Genomic DNA, 13,624 nt, shown 5'->3' with positions numbered 1-13,624 from the left:
CAGCTTGGTTACCTCCTACAACCCTCCCTCTGAAGAGAAAAATAATTTAAATCCTTGACAAATTAACAAATGCCATCTTTTAGAAAAGATAACATTAATACAAAATCCAGAGGATGAGATTTCATTGAGTGACCAAAGATGAAATTCATAATCTTAATCATAATTAAGGGGCACCTTAAGTAAGTTGAATTTTCTGAGAACTCATCTTTAGCATTTTCTAGCAATCAAATAAAAAATTACAGTAATGGACTTTGCTATTAAAGCATTCTACCACTTAAAATGGTAATGTTGCTGGTAAAAAGCAAGAAGAAATGACAGATCAAATTTTAAACTCTGAATACATGAAAAAAAAGATTTTGCATTAAAAAGAAGAGAAGGTTAAGAAACTGTTATTGCTGTTAGATGATATGAAAGCTGATTTTTTAAAATAACTGTATTTAGACAGATCAATTAACTTAAATGATTTTAATGGTCTTCCTCATGCAGCCAGAAAGAACATCAGATTCACTTACAGTTGAATCAATTATTTTCTAAAAATGTAGAGACCAAAATAAGCAAGGAAGAAAATAAACACTGCAAGTCAAACCCCCTCGTGTTTTCACTCCAGTGACTCAACCCGAACTGTCAAAAGAAATTATTTCATTGAAAACCCTGATAATTACAGGGATAATTCTAAATTTACATAGCTTTAAATGTACCCAAGAAAAAAAAAAAGCTTTAAACCAAGATGACTTTGTATAGGATGAAACAACTGTCTCATATGACGCTTACAAGGCTCTTCATAGACAGACAGTTATATTAGGTAGCAAAATTAACATTTCCTTATTTAGAAAAAAGGTCATAGTAGATTTTTAAAAAAAAACAAATTACTCAAAAAAAAAAAAAAAAGCTTTTTAGTAGGTACTGAAACCTACAGACACTATATGCAAGGAAGAAATTTCTACAACAGTTGAATTCGAAGAGTTAAATTGCTTAATATAGTTGGCATGTAAGTGAACAAAAAAACATATAAGTCTCTAGAAAGTCTCTTAAACAATTCTGTAAATTACTCCCTACCATAGCTACTGGAAGCTCCGATCTCCATTGTATGTAATTCAAGACAACTGACATGTTTCAATAAAAAAAAAGGCTCAATTAAGTGTTAACATTTATTGCTTATTTTTATTAGAAAAAAAAAAAAAAAGAAAATGTAAGTCATGGCACTGAGAGCAATGAAGAAAAGACCATGGAAAAAAAAGAAATACTACGCTTAAAGCAATATTTTTAAAAGTATACTGCTATTCTCTGTTGCAAGCAGTCAAGCAGAACTCCATTAATTTCAGAAGGGTTGTTCATGGAGATAGTAATAATGCAGAGGAATGTGACGATGCAAAACTGGATCCTCATGAAAACATACTGAACCTTTAACTCACTTGGAATCTATTAGTCAAGCAGTTCAAACTACTAACTCGCAAAATAAAGTAGCAAATCATTGTTGTAAAAACATCCTGTTTAAAACCTGAAATGGATGGAAATACAAACATATTAAAGATGAATGTCTTTATGTACTGTGAAAGATTATGTTCTGAGTGAAAGTAACATTTCAATTATGTTAGTGAAACACTAAATCCTCTATCACATAAATAACACTTAGCAAGGGCCTGTATGTAAATTGCAGTGCCTGACAATGTTAGCATACACATTTGTGTTAGAAATGAATCTACTTACAACTGAGTCTGCATCTGGACACTCCCTATTAAAAAAAATAAAGAGAAGGTAAAATTACAAAACACATAAATGGTTTTATTCATACAGTCTCAGTACTTCCTTCCTTTAATAATTTCAGTTAATTTGGAACATTGTGTTTGACTCATTTGCCTCACAAAGTCTGTCAAAATTTTTATTGTATTATCTACACGTGACTGGATGAGACATAAAAGAAAAAAAAAACAAACAAAAACCTCTAAAAAAATTATGCTGGAAACTCCACAGAAGAAAAATTCACAATAAATAATGAAAAACCAAACTCACATTGTAGTGAAGACAAAAAGAATCAATGGAAGGCAGGAGTTCCACATTCTATTTTGGATGAATACACTTTAAGACTCAGGTCTCTGCAGATTATGTGCACAGTAAGTAAAAGTCACCAACGCTAATGAAACATTTTGTATGATAACCAGCTCTTAAAGCAATTAACACTATTCCTGAAGTTATTCAGATCTTTCCTCCTTGGGAATTTCAGTCCTAGTTCATGTTTGTTAAGTACAATTAGAGTCAAGCACCAGAAAATGCTAGAAAAACAAAAAGTATCCTAAAAAACCCTCTGAAAAAGTGTTTGATAGAAAGGTAATGATTACAAAAACATTAATATATGTTATATTCCTCCGCATTAACTTGGATTAAAGCAGTAAGAGAGAATAAACAGAAAGAGAAGGAATTACATTTAAAGAATGTGGTAATGCTTCAGCAGCATACAGGCCCTCTCTAATCAGCACCTTGACAAATAACACCGTAAATGCAAGTGCAATTGAAAAACAGCATTTTGATGCAATCAAATTAAAAACAAAAACAACTTAAGGAAAACAGAGAAAAAAACAAACAAGCAAAACAACCAGACATGCCACAGAGCATAACGAGGGGAACAAAGATGCAAAAACACAGCTTATTTTTGTTGTTGTTATTGCTGTAGATGCTCTTCAGCAAGAAACATGCATATAAAGCTTACCCAAAATCATGCCACATTAATGCCAAAAATCAATGTTAACAACAGATTCAGGCAAATAAGTTCCAGATTTGGAAAAGATGCATCTTACACTATAGTTATTGTATGTATACTACACCACAAGCTTTACTTAGTTAAGTATCTTAAGTTTTAGATCAAGATTTTAGCTCACAAGATTCAAGATAGATAACTGAGATTGAAATTTTAAATGTTGTACAGCTGATTAATGTAGCAAATCTTATTTTTGTGTTAGCTGATTCATTACTACTGAAGGAAAAGCTTATCTTTCATTATTTCAATACTAGTGGTAAGTGGACTACATGACGTTGGAGGCCTGCTTCAATCTCAGTGATTCTATGACTCTACAGTTCTATGACTGGTTAAATGGGTTAAATGGGTTAAATGTAAAAGCTACAGCATCTTTCAAAGCAGGTATGACAATTTGCTAATATGGAAGGAAGAATACAGAATTCGGTCCAGCCTGTTATGGTACTGACAGTGAGATGAAGGATTCTGTCTTTTCTGAAAGGCTGCCCACAAAAGAAAACACGTGTGAGTCTAATCATCCTATGTCTTATCTCCCCCTACTGGTTAAACTGATTTCAGAGCAACAGAAAACGCTATTCTAAACGCTACTTCGCAGCCTCAGGAGACAAAGTACCCAAAAGATTCAAAGTGCTGGTGAGGTGGAAAACAAAGACAACAGGTTTTAGATGGACGTACTTTTACACTGCTAGATGCACGACCTTTTACGATTAAAGGACCAGGTCATGCTTTTACTGTGAGGTAATATATTTTGGAGGGAATCCATGGATTCTAGCTGATAACTAATTCAAACAGAATAGCAGTGAAACACTTGATTGAGTCTGTACAGCAAAACATAATACACCATACTGTGCATGACATTTACCTGTGCAAAAATACTGCTAGGTACAATGCCCAGTTTAGATGTCAACACTTCAGAGACTGATAAATTTCTCACATTACTGATAAATTGAAAAACCTAGAAACCTGGAGTTACTTATTCTAGGTTTGGAAAGTCAGCTCTACACAAGCAAAATAAGCTGCCAGTCCAATTTAATACGAGATTAGGAAATGAGTTGACCTCTCTGAACAGAAAATTTTCTTATGCACAGTTCTATCATGCAGAGTCTGTAAGCAGAACATCAACTGAAGATGAAATCAAGCAAAATTTAGACAAGCAATAAGGAGATGGTAAATGATTATTAGAATATTTTACTTAAGAACTTAATGGATCCTCTTTAACTTATTAACCAAATATTAAAATACATGATGTAATATATGTGATATGATAAATTAGGTATAATTTTGTAAAAAATCTATGGCATGTGTTATGCAGGTCAGTATCATGCACTTATACTTCTTTCTTACTAACCTCAGCATCTGTTCATTTTTGCATTGTGAGTAAAGATAGAAACAAAAAGTATAATACAAATCAAGTTCAACTTCAAACTGTTGCAATAAGGAAACTTATTTTCCCATTTCAGAGTGGTTGCACCAATTTTAGTTGTCTGATAACATCAGTACCTAATGAAAAAAAAAAAGCTCTCCCAGAAAGAGAGAGACATACTATTTTTCTATGTTAAATATAATGTATTTGAGAAAAGGTAGCTTTTACAAGCATTCTGAACCATGAAAATTTTCTTCTGTTATGGGTCAAGGATACATCTGAGATAAATGAATCTGGAGCTTCCTGATCTTTACTGGCTCCAGAAAGTAAGTCTTAAATTTTCCTGGAGGCAGGTTAAACGTATCTGACGAAGAATGAATGGAAGGAGATGCTTGGTTTGCAAGCAAGTTAATGACATACATGACAAGAGATCAGCTTGTGTAATAACTCATTTAGTGGCAGGGTTTTTTTTTGTTGTTGGAAAACTACAAAGTTCAATCATATAACAGGATTCAAAACTCAATATGCAGAATCACAACTTTGTAATTAGGTAAATGCAAAGAATGAAAGGCAAATGAATGAGCATACTGCTGCTCAAAGTTGCAAGTCCAGCATCCCAAAAATGTGTAGTAGATCACTTTTTACAGAGATTATAATTTCTAAAACATGTACAAAAACTACTTAAAACACTAATATAATCAAATATTTATAACACTCTAAGTATTCTAAACTAAACCGTAAAAAAAATCCTCATACTTTGTAATTGTATTCCTAAATTTCTGCTGACCAAAACCATACTGTATATATTTATCTCAGCATTTACTTCAGCATAAGAGAATACCGAAGAGAGTGCAGAGGAAGGACTAAATCACAGAACGGAAATACAGAGGGATGACTTCAAACATGTGACAGCCTGGAGCTTTAGTTACATCTTCACAGCAAAAAGAAAAAACACAGTTTTGAAGTACATAACTGTTAAAGTTAAACACAAAAAGAAAAATATCTGTAGGACACTTCATACATGTAAAAAATCAAATCTTAGGTAATTAATTTTTTCAGCACTTAAAAAAATTAACTTAAAAAATTATTTCCTGAAAAATAAAATAAAAGCTTAAATAGCTAAAAAAATTGTGAATATCTATGACATTCTCATATTGTCAGAACTCTTCTAAACATGTTGTAACACCAACTTTCATTAAACATCAGCTCACTCCATACTTGCGCAGGTTTTCATGCAAGACAGAACTTCAAGCTGGAAATACACTTACACAGATTCAGTATCTTTTTCTTTTTTCATTATTCCTGATAAACCAAAAGGCTTCCTCTTCCTTGGTTTTATTCCTGCAAAACAAAGCAATTACCATTTAAAGATCAAAGAGAAGGCATCTAGCACCGCCAAACACTGGTGCTCATCACTATGAACACCTTCTGAACAGTGATATAATGATTCATACAAACAGACAGCGATGGAAGTTGTACCGCGCGAAACAAAGGAAACACAAAATATCTGCAATATTTTCCCCATATGCTATTAATAAAACACAAATAAAAAAAAAATAAATCAAAATACAGTTAAGGCAACACACTGCTACTGTACAATTCTCAATGTTCAGTATGCTAGACTGTTAACTCTTTTACAAAAGACTGAAGCACTGCTAGTTTTGAAGAAAGGGAGTCTACACACAGAAACTCAACAGGAGCTATTTCTGCAGCTGAATAGTCATGGATCAGAATCATGGACAGAATAGCACTTGGATCAGAAGCCAAATCTGCCTCTATCAGCACTGCACTTCAAAACCCAGCTCTTACTTCCCTGAATGACCCTAGTTGCTGCAAGCCACCGATTCTCCTAAGAAGTAGGATCTTTGTCCATAAAAAAGTGAACATCACTTGGCTTTCCTGCTTCTGCTGACTTCATGACTTTCCAGTGCTGTTGCTAGTACTGAGTCTGGGGTCATGCCTCCCCTCCCGTCTTTTTTGTCTCACTTTTAGCATGGTTACATATACCTAACTGCAGTACAGAAAAAAAGTTCTTATTCATAACCATTTAACATGCTAAAATCAAAACACATTTCAATATTCCATCACTGCCATTTCTGCTTCTCTCCTTACTTTTTTTTTTTTTGCTGCAGCTAAGTATTCTGTCTCACTTTAAACAAAATGTTTAGCTAAGTGCAAAGATCAGATCCAATGAGTCTACAGTTTTGTTTTGACTTAATACACTGCCTGCAACAAACTTTTGAGAAGAAAGGTGGACACAGTTTACTTCCTAAAAATTTTAAAACTGATAGTTCAAGTGTATCATTAAAATAACATTAAACTTTCCTTCATAGAAATACACTACAAAGGCTGCTCTGAAAGTAAGGCCCCCTATTTAATATTGCTGTTCCAGAATATCAGAGGCAGATGCTGGTGGTTTGTCAGTAGAGGTTGAACCCACTTACATTCATTGACACTTGCTGAACATTTATGGCGATCAAACAGTGAATGTGAGGACAGTGAGGCAGTGCATGGTGCATTTTGGCAGTGGCAAATGGGTAACCAACACTGGTGCAGATGCTTACAAGTGTAGCATGCAGGCTCATGTTCATCAGTGGTGAAAATACATAGCTAATAGGTGTGACTCCTGAAAAACAGTGTTCTGTAGATGAGAATTTGCCAAATCAAATAGTGTTACAGTGCTCTTAGTGTCTGATGTAGTTTCCATGGAAATAAATCGGAGGCATTACTTTTGGAGTGACTTCCGTACGCAGCACATAAGGAATCTCTCCACTCCTGGAAAACTTATGGGTGAAATACTTCAAAATTTCTGAAATCAGGTAGCTGCAAACTTAGCTGTATCTTATGTTTCCACAGGGGCACAGATAGCTCCAAAATTACTTTAAAATGTTAGTCTGACATTCATATCCAGCTCAAAACAACAACAAATAGAATATTGGAATTGTTTCTTGACAGGGATTCCCATTATTTCAGTCAAAAAAAAGCTTTATGTCTCAGCTGCAACCTTGGCAACTTCAGAACTGTCGGCCAGTACAGCTATTCTGTCAGCTCCTCTGCTCCAAGACTAAATACATATGCAAATAAAACAGTTCTTAACCACTTTAAACAATTCCCTAAGTAAAATAAGTTACACCAACAAAGGAAGGATCTGCGACCATAACACTGCATTAAAATTGGTACAACAAACATGACAACAATGGAAAGAGCCTGAGCCATATTTTGACACTCGTAAATTAAGTTACACAGACATAACTGAACCAAATCCAAACCTCTCAAAACGTAAGGTCTTTGCAAATGTACATTTATAATAAACATTAACATTCTCTGACAATGATGCATTAGGCTTATAAAAAATTACTGTAGGTCTTATTTTCTTTTAAATTTGTTTCTCAAAATAATAACTGCTTTTTAGCCTGCTAAAATACTTTCAAGTTAAATACATTCACAAGCCATTTACCGTTTGCTCCTCAGTTTCAGATACTACGTACTGCAAATAACTGCTAGAATAACTCACCTTCAACTGCACTGGATGTATTACATTCCTCAAATTCGATAGGACCTTAAATAAATTAGAATGAAAATAAACATTAGATTAAATTCAATTTCAAGTGAAAGTCAAACACTAAAACATTTTATCCACTGCTAATATTTCCTGAAAACATTAGATAATCTATTTAGGATTTTAAATGGTAAAGGAAAACCTCAATGGCCAATGGTCAAACAGTTGATAAAATCTCCACATAGTGCATATCATTAAGTATTTTTACTCCTTCACAGTGAAAAATTATAATTCTAATGCACACTGTCCAAATATAATTTAATATCCTACATTATTACGACCAGGTTTCCTTCTCTAAATCCAAATTGTATACGAAACATAGTATCAATGTAAAGCTTTAGATTTATCTTCTTTTAATAGAAGAGCTATGCAAAGAAAAGTGAAAAAAGAAAAAAGGATAGCTATAGCCCTAATCTAGAGGTTCACATTCTTTCTGATTTATTTCCTCTGCTTCTTCTTCATAGCCAATTACCCGGACAATTAGAAGGGATGTAAAGAATCTTAAACACAGCAACAAAGAAAGCAAAAACTTCAAAGAAATCACAAAGACTGAGCAAGACAAAACAAAATAAAATCAGTACTGTTTAAGTGCAGCATCTAAGTAAGTTCACTATTATAATTTCCTGTTACATTTGACACAAGGTGAAAGACAGGTGTCATTGCAAAGGGCAATTTTAACCCTCATTCCTTCAATCAAGCTAAGTCTAGAATTTGTTTAGCTCCAACACAGACCATTTTAGGAAGGTGGGCTGGCAGAACAGCAATGGATTTCAAAAAGACATTGGCAGGGGATCAGAAAGAATCCCACCAACACTTGAGCTTGTGTTAAGAAAGCAAATAACAACAAGAATAGGGTCCCTGGGCCACGCTGAAAGAGCAGGCCGCAGCTGCAGCCACAAAGGTGAAAACAACGCTGAGCACAGTCACACAGGACACGGCGCTTATCCTTGCATTTTCAGGGAGTACACACAAGCTCACAGGTACACGCATTATGGAACAGTGTGCTTCCAACCCTGCAAGGCAGCCCATCTTTCCTTTTCAACCTCTTCTCTAATTCTATTTACCAGCGCTGCTCCGAAAGTAATGCCTCCTACTTTATGATACTGCCCCAGGATGTCATAGGCAGATGCTGGCGGTTTGTCAGTACAGGCTGAACCTTCCCACCAATATTCCATTACGTGTTGTTACGATGAGGCAGATGGCAGCAGAGGGACACTGACTAAATGGTGTCAATGAATTCCTCCATGTGGAAAAAAATGGCACCCACTGACATTCACTGACACTTGCTGAATGTTTGTGGAGATCAAACAATGAATGTGAGGACAGTGAGGCAGTGCATGGTGTATTCTGGCAGTGGCAACAGCAGGTCACCCACACTGGTGCGTGTGTTTACAAATGCAGCATGCAGGCTCATGTTCATGAGCAGTTAAAATGCATAGCTAATAGGGACTCTTGAAAAACAGTGTTTTGTGGCTGAGAATTTGCAATATCAAATAGTTTTATTGTGTTCTTTGTATCTGTTGCAGTTTTTCATGGAAACAAATATAAGGCACTATATGGAGCATGCTACATATTTCAACACTGCTGAAAGGAGGCTGAAACGTTGAAAATTTTGATTAAAAGAACTGGAAATAAACTAATTCTGAAAACTTCATATATAGAAACTGTTTTCACTCCTAACACTAAACAAATGTGACAGTAAATGCTCCAATTTACCTTTTTAATGAAATTAATGTTATTCTAGAACACCTGCTAAAAACCCAAAAGCTGTGCAATTTTCAGAAGTTCACATAAAATAAGAGGTGTGCTTGCAAGCACTCTCCAATGTTCTCCCCGGCACACTTTTCAAAATGAATGTGATAATTCTGAGTCTCAAAAAAAATAGTTGATATAAACAGATCTTAGAAGAAAGATGAAGAAGTTTGATTTAAATAGTACAAGATAGCAAATCACTGTGCTGCAATTAAAAATGCCACAATAAAAACTAAAGAAAAAAAATGTAGCTATGAATTAGAATTGTGAATTGCACAAGAACTTCTTTACAGTGAGGTGACGGAGCACTGGAACAGGCTGCCCAGGGAGGTGGTGGAGTCTCCTTCTCTGGAGATGTTCAAGACCTGCCTGGATGCCTACCTGTGCGACCTGCTGTAGGGAACCTGCTTTGGCAGGGGGTTGGACTCGATGATCTCTGGAGCTCCCTTCCAACCCCTACAATTCTGTGATTCTGTGATAAATATTCCAAATTCCTTCAAAGCTCATCCTTATTTCAGGTACCTTTTATTTTCACTCCAGCACAAGCAGAAAATAGAGACTAATATGTTGAGTGTTAAAACACATTGAAATTATACACATTTGTCTCTGAAGGTAAATTTTTATTTCAGTTTGTTAACATCTTAATTTCAAGAGATACTTGTGCTTAGTACTTAGAAATGTTAGTACTTTAGAAGCACTTCCCCTAGTTCACATCAGTCTTTCAACAATGTGTGCTTTCTTTACATGGATTACTGTAAAAATTGATTTGAAATATTTTTTGTCATTTGTTGCATTTTTTGTCAACTGTTGCAGACTGTAGCAAAATAAAAGTGCAATGAATTTAGGCAAGCAGATCTTACAATGCATTAAGATCTACACATGGAATATTAAATGCACTTTCTTCCTAATGATACCAGCTGGATTTATGTTCCCTCAAGATTCTACCCACATGCTCATTCCTTTCCCTGCATCTTCTAGATGCTTCATTGCAAGAAGATAAAATATCTCATGAAAACAGCTTTCTCTTACAACAGATTGTTTGAAACACCTGAAGTTCTAAAGAAACATTTAATCCTAACTTACTTTTTCTATCCAGTTCATATCCAGTTCCTGCATAGTTCTTCATCTTTTGGAATTTCATAAGTTTACAACACTCACGGATACCACTAATGAATCCACAGACTAACAAATAAAGGTTATCATTTTGTTCCAGTATCCAAGGATGTTTGCTATTTTTTATTAATTTGTATTTAATCTGCTCCTGCCATGTTGTACTACATTTGCTGATAGCAAATGCAAGCAAGGGCAAATTCACACATTTGCGTTTTTGAGCAGAATACTGAATTCTGCAGTAGCTCTAAATTTTCAAGTTTTCATTCTCAAGTTTTCTTCTGTAACTTTAGATCTCTCAACAGTTCTGTTCCCTGTATGCCTGCTGTAAAGAGCACACTTTGCCTGGGGTGTAGTATTCTTAAACCAAAATAACATTTCAGAAATAGACATTTAATGTGGCATTCCATGGTGAGCCAATTTAGAAAACAGAATAGCTGTGATGAGCTTTTGGTAGCTAGAAAATAGTTGGAGTTTCTTATGAGCAGATGGCTTTGAGCCAAAGAGGTAATAACACTGTCATCCAGCTAGAAAGCAGTGTGTACTGTGGCTGCACTGTCTCCCGCTATAACTAAATGCAGTCTCCAAGCCAGACAAAAGGTCGTAGGCACACAGTGCTATGGAAGAAAAGCATCATTAAGGATTTCAGAGCTTTCTTAAGAACACCCCAATGTCCACTTTTGTCTATCTGGAAAACAAAAGAATCTGTGCCACCACTACAAAAAAAATTCAAAAAACTTCCTTCTCTGAACAAGCAAATCCTCTAACTTTCTAAATCCTGCTTTCTTAATCATTAGTTAATACACTCAAAAAATTGATGGAGATTTCCAAGTAGGTGTAGTATACAGATGCATGTCAAAGCATGAAAACTCACGTGCTGGTATGACAGTAACCTTCATAACAGCTAGATGGTGATGTGGATGCACAACCACTTTCTCAGGAGGAAAGTAGTCTTCTTAACATACTTGTGCCCAAACACTGAAGCACAGACAACAGGTTAATTCCAACAAGTATTTCACCCCCAAACCCATATGACTGACTTAACAGCACGGATATTTCTGCTTACAGAACCTAACACTTCACAGTCTAATCTCTGAAATTTCCAAAGGAAGGATACCAACAGACTGTCCACTGCAACATCCAAAGAAAAGCAGTCATTTAACATTTAACAGGTATTGGTGATGACAGAACCAAAGCCATACCCTGAAGCCGACATTTTTCTGGAAGTCTCAGGAATGCTTGCCACATGATAGCCCAAAGCATTGAAAAGAGCTTTCTAGATCTTACTAAACTGCAGTAATAATGATAATAACCTGCAGTACCACAATCAAAGCACAGTGATTTCCTCTGTTCCTTTTTACGTAAAAAGAAAATAATGTGAATTAGAAGTAAGCCTATTCTCCAGCACAGCATTAGAACTAAAGTAAGACTGTGACAATCAAACATATATTTTAAGACTTTTTAAGTAAGTAAAAATTAACTGCTAAGATCCAGCCCACCTCTAACGAAAGACTTTGCCTCATTGTTCTAGTTTAGAAATGACTAGGTTAAGGTTCCACATAATTTTCTTGAAGTCTAGTCTGCCTGTTGCTAAGCTGACAAATAGAACAGTATCTCAGTGACTTAAGTATCTGAAATACCTGCTCAGAAACTTTAAAACTAATAGGCTTATTTGATACCCATATAGAGGGTAGAAAAAAAATAATATGTGTTGCCTAAATATAGATTAGCCTTTACAATAGAGATATGAATATCCCGTGGGATTTCAATCTCTTAAGAATACATAACCTGCTACCAGGATGGAAATGAGAAATTAGTTCCTACAATGGAGGGAGCCAGAAAATTCAGTAAGCTACTGTAATTGTACATAAACGTTCTCATGAAGCATTCTAAAACATTTTCAAATCCAAGCTGCTACAGTTCACAGCATGCCACTTGCAGGAACAGACACAGATAGGCAGAAAAGGCAAATGGGCAATGGTTTTATAGATACATGGAAACAAACAGCTGCTGCTTGACAAGAGATTGAAGCAAATAAATCAGCAGTGCATCAGTTCATCCTGTTCACTGGCTCCTGAAAATGAGGAGGCTATGGTTTGCTATAATAGAAAAGCATAATTTGAATAAATGGACATTTTCCATTTTAATTAACAGCTTACAGCAAGTGACACTAACATAAATTCAGTAACAGTCTGTAGCTTGGGATGCATCCCCTAACGTATTTGGAAAACATAGGTACAACTTTTCTTGTTACAGGAGGCATGTCAGTACATGAAGTTTGCATGAAAACAAAAAAGAAAGTGGATGGCACACTCTACAAAGATACTTATGTTATCCAAAGACAAATGGGGAAAATGTAATTATGCTGATGCAACTGCACAGTTAAGTACAATGTAGTACCTACTGCATATTTAGTTTCTATCTGTGGGAACAGTATTCTCAGAGTATACACAAGGCAACAGCTGAAGAGGGTTTGTTTTTCTAAGTAACAACCTTCACACCTAGATTTATCTACAAAGTAATGCTAATTGTTTTGAATACAGCCATGTGCCTTCTGAACTACCTTGAAAGCAGTCCTAACACCCTACATCTATAGCACAGAAGGAAGTAAAATTGGAAAAATAAAGGCTTTGCTAAAATTGAACAACTGAAATCATTGGTAATTTGCTTAACAGAGATGAAAAATGGAGAAAAAAAAAAAGAAAAAAAAAAGAAAAAAAGAAAAAAGCTTTATTGTTTGGATTCTTAAATAAACAAGGCAAGTACAAAAGCCAACTAGTATCATTACTAGGAAAGCAAACAGTATTATATCATACTCTGGTAAAGAGCCCACAGTAAGTGTGCCAATGAACTGGAAAATCCTGCCAAGCTAAAAAGGTAAACAAATTAAGCAGTCAACAAATCACTTAAAAACAGTTTTATGCTGGTATCTGATTTTGAAAAGACTCCTTTCTAGTTGAAGAAGGCTATGCCTGGCAGGAAGAAAATCTTCCCCACTAAAGCATGTATTTTTATTAACTACATTTAATTTTCAGTAACTCAAAACATTCAGGCATTTAAGAAAGTAAAAAATAAATTCTGCCCTTCCCCC

General features: G+C 35.1%; 1 protein-coding gene across 5 annotated transcripts in view; it reads right to left on the bottom strand.

The window, feature by feature from the left end:
- Nucleotides 1-13,624, bottom strand: part of FCHO2 (FCH and mu domain containing endocytic adaptor 2) — a 92,097-nt gene that overhangs the window by 39,112 nt on the left and 39,361 nt on the right. For all 5 annotated transcript variants that reach the window (XM_052701270.1, XM_052701269.1, XM_052701271.1 and 2 more), the window contains exons 9-11: nt 7,627-7,671; nt 5,381-5,453; nt 1,708-1,732 (exon numbers count right to left, since the gene is read on the bottom strand). In XM_052701270.1, the coding sequence (XP_052557230.1) occupies nt 1,708-1,732; nt 5,381-5,453; nt 7,627-7,671 (143 nt within the window). The remainder of the gene's footprint in view (nt 1-1,707; nt 1,733-5,380; nt 5,454-7,626; nt 7,672-13,624) is intronic.

The sequence above is a fragment of the Tympanuchus pallidicinctus genome, unplaced genomic scaffold, assembly GCF_026119805.1.
Source record: "Tympanuchus pallidicinctus isolate F22 unplaced genomic scaffold, pur_lepc_1.0 scaffold4, whole genome shotgun sequence".
Lineage (NCBI taxonomy): Eukaryota > Metazoa > Chordata > Aves > Galliformes > Phasianidae > Tympanuchus > Tympanuchus pallidicinctus.
The sequence above is the reverse complement of the archived record's forward strand: the minus strand, read 5'-3'. Positions and strand labels throughout refer to the sequence as shown.